Below are 8,147 nucleotides of genomic sequence, written 5' to 3'. Positions count from 1 at the left end.
AATATTCGTTTTAAGTTAACGACCCTACCGATGTACACTGATTACAAATGCCTGCCCTAATAACTAGAAGCAAGATTAATGTTTTTAGAGTGAACGATACTTCTCCGATTATGTCCGACTTAGTACGAACTTCAGTTTTCGTAATTCTTATCACAACATCTCGAGGTGAGATCAGCGGTTGAATGGTGTTAATTTTGCTTTTCGTAAGTGAAATTATACCAGGTCTTTCACGGTTATCATTCATTGTGAGATAAGAAAATCTTGAATTAAGTTCGATAGAAAACTCTTTTAATAGCAAGGGAAGACCGAATTCGTAACAGGTTAGGAGGTTATGTTCTTTGTGTGTACGCAGGTGAACGGATTTTTCATTCTTCATTCATTCATTCATTCATTTATTTTAAAATTTCATGAATCCTCTCTGGTCACAATGTGCCTAGGATGTAGAACATGTCAGATTACTATATGTACTGTAATAACTGATGCAGGTAAATAGTTATCATTGTCACAATCATGTTGTAAAAACTAAATCATAATATATACAATTAGATAGCAGTCTAAAATATACAATTCATAAAATTGAAAAATTAGTATATAATAAAAATTCCATAGGTACAAACGTAAAATAATGGACGATGTCAAAAGGCTGGGAGGCGACTTAGAAGTAAGTAAATATAATCATACATTCAACAGTGTCTGTGCTGACTGATGAGACCGCAGCTGCAGACCAGTTTGCTGCTAAAGAATTTGATGTTTTCGTCAAAGCAGCAATTGTGGAGAGAAGTCACATACTGAGGCAGATGTTCAACCTTGATAGACTAGGTCAGTCCTGGAAGTGTATGCCCAGTTGCACTTTCATTTCCATCAAAGCAAAAACGAGACCTGGGTTTAAAGCTGCCTAAGACTGTTGATGTTCTGAGAAAATGCTTGTAGACACAAATTAAAGCATGTCATTGTGTATCACACAACCCATGGGCACTGAAAGGATATATAAAGACAAACTTGCCTGTTGTTTGGTGGGCAAATAAGGGGTTGCATGCTGACTGTTTTAGGAAGGGTGCTGCAAGAGGAATTCATGGCCTCTTGTGAAAAGGAGATTTCCTTCAGAATTCTTGTCATTCTGGGAAACGCTCCTGGTCGCTCACCAAATGTTTCTGGTCTCAGTGAAACTGTTAAGATGTTGTTTCATCACCACCCCAATGCCACATTGCTCCATCAACTGACAGATAGAGAGGTTATAGCAAATTTTAAAATCCATTACTTGCATCAGACCTCCTTCAGTCTCAATGGGAATTGTGATTCAGATGATAAGCTGAGCTGCAAAGAATTCTGGTGCAGGGAAACATCAAAATGGTGGCTGATATCATTCTTGATGCCTGGAATGAACTCCATGCTGTATGAGTGGAGTGCAGAAGAAACTCTAGCCTGAGATTGCGACATCAGAGATTTAATGATGGAGAAAAGTGTTTTTGACATGGCCATTTAATTTTAGAAGGTGGACAAAGAAAATGTGATGAATTACTGGAATCACATTGGGAAGACCTGAGCAACAAAGGACTTATAGCTCTGGTGAAAGACTTCATCAGAGAAGAAAAAGAGTCAAGTGCTGGGGAGGTTGAGCCTGTGAGAGCCCTCATATTGAATGCCATGTTTGATAAACATGCTACAGGAGACGTTTGAAGTGCGAAGACAGCTGCAAGTAGCTGTACAATTGGAAGTTGAAGACAGCAACTCAGGTTTGCATTAAGGGATTCCTGGTTATAATGTGGAGTCTCTGATATAGTACGTGACTACACTACATTTCACATATGTGCACACATACTCGTACATGCACAGAGTGTCTGCAGTCACATCTTCACAAGAAGTGCTCAGTAACGGCTTCAACAGCAGACATTCTCCTTCCTCTGGATCCTGAACTATTCCAGGCCTCAGCTACTAGCTTCTCACAGCAGCAGCTGATGACTGAACTTCAGCAGTTCACTGACTAACTAACTTGGTCACCCACCAACCAACTCTCTTCACTAACTGTCCTACTTATAACATCTTGGCACGGACCACACAGAAAACACTGTTCCTGTTTTCTATATCCAATTGTTGCCATGGAAAGATGCTTGTTTGCAAAGCCATTACTCAGTAATGGCTGCTGTATATTTGCTTATCTTGTGGGCATTGCCACACGATGGGTCTACATGCCACAATATTTTACATCAGATTCATTTGTCTTGCTGTTCTCCTTGGGGTTTTCCTTTTCATAAGCTGCCATTCTAATACTTCATGCCTGCCAGTCATTCCAGTTACCTTCCTTTAAATTCTTTCCACCCACGACCTGAAATAATTTATTATTTATAGCTAAACAGTTCAGTTACCTGACAGGCTTATAATGCTAATTCTAAGATGTTATTTGTCAATAGGTTGATTGGAGTTAGTTGGAGCGTGTTCGAATGTGGACGTACTTAGGCGAGAATGTTTAAAGTAATGAAACGGAAAGTGCATGTATACTTTTCCAGGCATCAGGAAGAAGAAAAGATGGTGGACATGAAAGTGTTTTCTGGAAAATGAAATCATGCTTTGTATTGTTGCACAGTTCCAAGCTGTCACAGAACAAGTCTGATATATAAATGAATACTGATGTAACTTACAGTTTTTAACCCTATTGTCAAGTATAGTTTCTTATTTAAATGAAAATAAGTATTACTGAAGAATATTGCTGATCTGTGTTACAAAGGAATGTGTAGGTCATAATATCATTAGCATTAGAGATTTGTGAAGTATATGGAATTATATAGCTGTTAGTTTGGAAAAAGACAAAAGACAAATGCGTCATGAATCCTTGGATGGTATTATTATTTTTCTTCTTGATACGACTGTGTATGGTATATATTGTTCAGACGTGGTTTGTGCCAGATGAGTATTGGCAGACAGTAGAAGTAGCTCATAGGATGGTGTTTGGCTATGGACATCTAACTTGGGAATGGGCCCAAGGTATTAGAAGTTATATCTATCCTGCATTTCTGGCTACAATTTTTATTGTACTAAAGTATTTTCACTTAGATACTGTTACTGCTGTGGTATATGGACCTCGGATATTACAAGCTTCACTGTCTGCCATAGGAGACTACTGTTTCTTGAGATGGTATCGCAGTCAGAACAGTGGACGTGGTTCATGGGCATCATTTGCTTTAATCACCAATTGGTTTTGGTTGTATTGTGGATCAAGAACTGTTATTAATGCTTTTGAAGCTGTACTTAATACATTTGCTGTGAGTTTATTTCCTTGGAATCAAAGTAGAATATACAAGAATTCATCAGTGTTCTTGTGGTTTGTTGCAGTTGCATGCATGGTGAGACCCACAACAATAATAATATGGCTTCCACTGTGCATTTACCACATTGTAATATCATATCACAAGATGGCAGGAGTTGTAAAGAACTATATACTTATTGGATTAATAGTGGCTGCTGCTGGTACTGTGTTGGATACATATTTTTATGGAAAAATAATTTTCACACCCTTGCGTTTCTTAGAAGCTAATGTTATGGATGGTATCAACACCTTTTATGGCACACATCCATTTTACTGGTACATAACTGTAGGAATTCCAGTGGTCCTGGGATGTCATCTGGTCCCATTTATTCTTGGCGCATTCCGGGCACTCACACAGAACCAAGGCTCCATAGAAAAGGTTCTTGTGCTTATTATAATATGGACTGTAACAAGTCTCAGTCTTGTGCCTCATAAAGAATTTAGATTCTTATTGCCACTGTTGCCAATGATTGTGTATGTAGAAAGCAGTTGGTTGTCATACTGGAGTTGTAAGGCATCCAGATCAGTGCTCAGGATTGTGACTGTGGGTATTGTAATTGTAAATGTTGCATTGCTGGGATATTTTGGATTGGTACACCAGCGAGGAACATTGGATTTGATGAAGGTGCTGACAGATAAGAATCCCAGGTACACTAATGTGTTGCTTCTCATGCCATGTCACTCAACTCCACTGTATAGTCACTTGCATATGAGAATACAAGTTAGGTTCCTAACATGTGAACCTGATTTTACAGGCAGTCCAAATTACAAAGATGAGGCAGACATATTTTATGCGGACCCTGAAAAGTGGCTTCTTCAGAATTATTCAAGTAATGATACTGTCTCACATATTGTAATTTATGATAGTCTTTATCCCAAGATAAATAATTTCTTGAATCAGTATAATTATAAATTAGAAACCTCATTATTTCACACCTTTCATCCTGATGGAAGAGTAGGCAAGTATGTTGAGGTGTATAGGCGATATTAGATTGGCTTATGGGGGGGGGGCATGTGATCTAGGGATAAAATGCTGGGACATCAGTGCTCAGTATCTTGGCTTTAAGACTGGTCAGATCAAGAACAGATTTTGGCAGACATGATACCCATATCTGCATCTCTGATAAAGATACCGTTTTGTGCAACTGAGGAATACCAAGCTGTCATTGTGACTCAGAGTTCATGTTAAGTCATCATCTTACCATTATGGACAGTGGAGCCCACCCCATAAGTGCTCCTGCCTGGGAAATCTGACTTTCACCATTGCAAAGTTGGATGGAGGTCAGAAAGGACATGACTGGGTGCATTAGCCATAACATTCACTTAACTTTGTGTCTGCAGGCTGCTTCAGTACTGGCTGATTATTGCAACTGTACTACATAGGAAAACTCCTTTATTTGTATGAATCCACACAATTATTTGCCAGTAAGTGAAATAAAATGAAATTTGGACCAGAAGTGGCTTGGTCTTCAGATGCCATTCATCAGTCTTTTGATGTGGTAATATTTTATTGTAAAAGTCCTTTAAAAGTTAATATATTTTGTAACATTTTATATATGATAAACTGAATTAGGAGGAGGACATGCAGTTCATTCCACTGGTCTGCTTTTATAATCTGAACATATTCTGTATGATGCTGTCAGTGCATCCAGGAAGATTCACAAATACATATAAGACTGCTAATTGAAAAACCCTGATTTTTCTGTCAGAACTTCCCTCTTTGATCATTCTTGTGATAAACATGTTCTCTTGTAGTAAGCTGTCCACAATTCGTAAGATTAGTGTCCTCTATGTATACTACTTTTACCATAAACTTACTGGTGTGCTGATCTCTACTGTTATTTGGCAGTATTATGGACACTGCAGAAACTGTTGTTAAGGATTGACGATAATAAAATTCCTCTCAGAGGGAAGGAGTGACCTTTATGGGTGAAGAAATATTGAATGCTTTTTAAATGGCCGATACGTTATAGCCAGAAGCATTCATGCATATGCATAATTTTTGTTTTGATCTCCAAAATTAATGGAATACAGATGAAGTTCATCAGCTTTTGAGAAAATGTCATTTTGAATGTAGGCAAGGATACAGAAATATATCTCAATTTGATTCACTGTAGCCTACCTCCATGGTACACATCTTAGTAGTATTTTTGTGTATTCATGGTAAGTTTCTTGAGCATGACATTTTGTGGTGTATCATTCATTTCTTAGTTTGGAACAGATGTGAACTTTTCCTGGAAATGAACTAGTTTGCATCATTCAGGTGATGGCTTTTAACTTTAAAATTCAACTCCTCACATACACAGCAGCAGTCAGTTTGAGGTTGACCTAAAATGAAGATGAACATTAATATTAAAAATTACAGAAACATGGATAACTGACCTTAATATCTAGATTTAAACATACAGAATTTTGCTGTTAAGTCTGTCATCAAGTTAGGTAGTTTATTGTTCAGGATGAACAGTGACTCACTGTTGGAAAACTATGTTATTTATAATTACTCTTCATCTAAGAGGCATTTTCTTTTCTACCCACAGGACTTTGCCCTAGAAGAGTTGTTTCTCTAATCCTCTTTATGCAGTTTACTCCTATAACATAAGGATACGAAAGGCCTTTGTCACTCACTGCTCTCTTGGATGTGACTGATGAATGTGTTACTACATTTAGTTGGTCTGTGCTGTTTGGTGTCATTCACATCAGGAAGAGTCTGAATGTCTGTATCTTGTTTATGCAAGTGAGCTGCACATACTTCTGGTTTTCTGCTGAGGTGACATCAGAACAGTTCTTCCTCTTGTAGCTGAAGTAACAGAGAAATGAAACATTCATTGAGAAGGGTTGCTCCTTGTTTTCCCTTCAAAAGCTTATCAGCAGTGTCCTTCATTAAACACTTCAGATGGACCCACTCTTTGTAAAGTTAAAATTCAGTTATTACACTCCAGTTAATGTAACAATTTGATCTAAAGAGCATCCAACAGTGGCAAATGCCTTTGGTCAGAGACTGAGGACCTTTCTTCTCAGAATAAAAATGTGCCCCCCCCCAAGAAAACATGATATTTAAACAGTGACTGAATTCTTGTATTCATAAAATGATTTCTCAACAAAAATATAGTGTGTTTCATGGGAAACCTATTTCTTAAAAATGAATTAGGTCATTTACTGTTTGAGAACTGGGCCAGCTCATTCAGTAAAGTGAAGGTCTACAGGTCAGATGACTGTGGTTTGATCCCTGGAAGGGATTGGATATTTTTATCACTATGTCCAGATTGGCTCTGGGTAGCAACCAGACTTTCCTCAAGGTAAAGCAAGCAGGGTGTAAAGCAGACCACTCACCTCTATCTAGTGCCAAAGTTAAGAATGTGTCTGCCAGTTCCACTCCCTGACGTGTGTTCATGGTGGGGTGTTCAAGCACAAGAATTGTACCACGTCTGTTTAATGAGGCAGTACAATACAAGGTGGTGATGTGAAGGCTGAGCAGTAGGAGTGCACAGTACTACTGAAGAGGTGAAATATTTTCACTGGAACTAAATATAAATGGTTTTGTTAAATGTGGTGAAGGGAGATGTCAGTGAAAGACTGCTGTTGGGTTTCAGTGATCTATATTGTATGTTTTTCATGATTAAATTGAGCGTTAAGATTGATGAAATGTGTTTTTTTTAAACTAGAAGAGTACCTGTCTACTTTGGTGTGCACTTTTTAATCTAGCATTAGTAACCATTATTAAAAATTATTGAGGAAATGCAGTTTCGGTTAATTTAATATCAGAGAGTTTGAAGCTGAGAATTTGGAACTCCAAAGATGGAACTGGCCACTTTGTGGAGACAAGCATGGATGGAAGAGGAAAAAAGGTAAAGCCATCCCTGTAACAGGCTGTGAAGGCCCATGGGGTTGTGAGACATTGAGGCTCACTCATTTTGTCTAGACAGTCGACTTAGAGATGGCAGTAAGGTTTTCAGCCTTACACGCTGGCCACTTTTTAACCCCAGGAAGATTCCTGGTATTCATTTCTGTTACCAGCTGAGTTTACCTCAGGGCCATAGTGGGGCTGGAAGGATTAGGTAAACTTGGGGGGGGGGAGAAAATAAAAGGAAAGAAAAACTACCTCATCGGGACTTGAACCCGTGACCTTCTTGCTTGTAGCATAGTGCATAATATTAAAATCTGGCTTAGATAACTGTATACAGCAGCTTGATAGAAGTGTGCTGATCATAAAATAATTCATAAGGTATATTACTGGAAGCTGTAAATGTTATATTAGTAAATGTTACTTTACATGAGTACCACAGCAGAGCACAGGATAAAGGGATGATGCCACTGTTTATATCATAGGAGCTAGGACAGCTCAGACAATAAAATGATAGGCTAAGATCTGGATGATCAGGGTGTGATTTCCAGCAGAGGTCGGATTTTTGTCTTTGCCACCATGTCCAGATTGGTTCCAAGATCAACCCAGCCTATATCCAGTTCATACTGGAGTCTCTCTCTCTCTGGGGATAAAGCATCCAAAATATGAAGTTGATCACACACTTCCCTCTAGTACTAAACAGGCTAAAGGTCTGAGATCATACAGAGAAAAAATATTCTCAATCTTGATTCAAACTTTCATTTTTCAGTCTCAGAATTTTCTGGCAACTGCTTTTGCCTTGTGCTTCAGGGTCTGACGTAAAAAATTGGTTGATGTCATATTTACCTGAATGGAAGACAAGTTTCTTTCCTACTTTTAGGAATTGCAGAACTACCTGTCATTAATTTGAGTGCCATATATATGGTGTATCAAAATACACTCTGTGCTGGGTACAGTTAGGCAGTTCTGTACTGGAGGCTGTGAAGAAAGGACTTGAACCAGAGG

General features: G+C 38.3%; 1 protein-coding gene across 1 annotated transcript; it reads left to right on the top strand.

The window, feature by feature from the left end:
* Positions 1–668: 668 nt before the first annotated feature.
* Positions 669–7,128, top strand: LOC111874676 (GPI mannosyltransferase 3). The gene is made up of 2 exons (XM_023870420.2): positions 669–819; positions 3,328–7,128. The coding sequence occupies exons 1-2, from the start codon at positions 798–800 to the stop codon at positions 4,290–4,292; spliced, it is 987 nt and encodes a 328-aa protein (XP_023726188.1). The 5' UTR covers positions 669–797; the 3' UTR covers positions 4,293–7,128.
* Positions 7,129–8,147: the final 1,019 nt, after the last annotated feature.

The sequence above is a fragment of the Cryptotermes secundus genome, unplaced genomic scaffold (assembly GCF_002891405.2).
Source record: "Cryptotermes secundus unplaced genomic scaffold, Csec_1.0 scaffold177, whole genome shotgun sequence".
NCBI classification, from domain to species: Eukaryota; Metazoa; Arthropoda; class Insecta; order Blattodea; family Kalotermitidae; genus Cryptotermes; species Cryptotermes secundus.
This window is presented reverse-complemented; position numbering and strand designations above follow the sequence as displayed.

Excerpts from the sequence above, each read along its gene's own strand:
- LOC111874676 (XM_023870420.2), top strand. The coding sequence starts at position 798 with ATGTTCAACCTTGATAGACTAG. Across the intron at positions 820-3,327 it reads GTTCAACCTTGATAGACTAG|TTGCATGCATGGTGAGACCC; the intron begins GTCAGTCCTGGA and ends GGTTTGTTGCAG.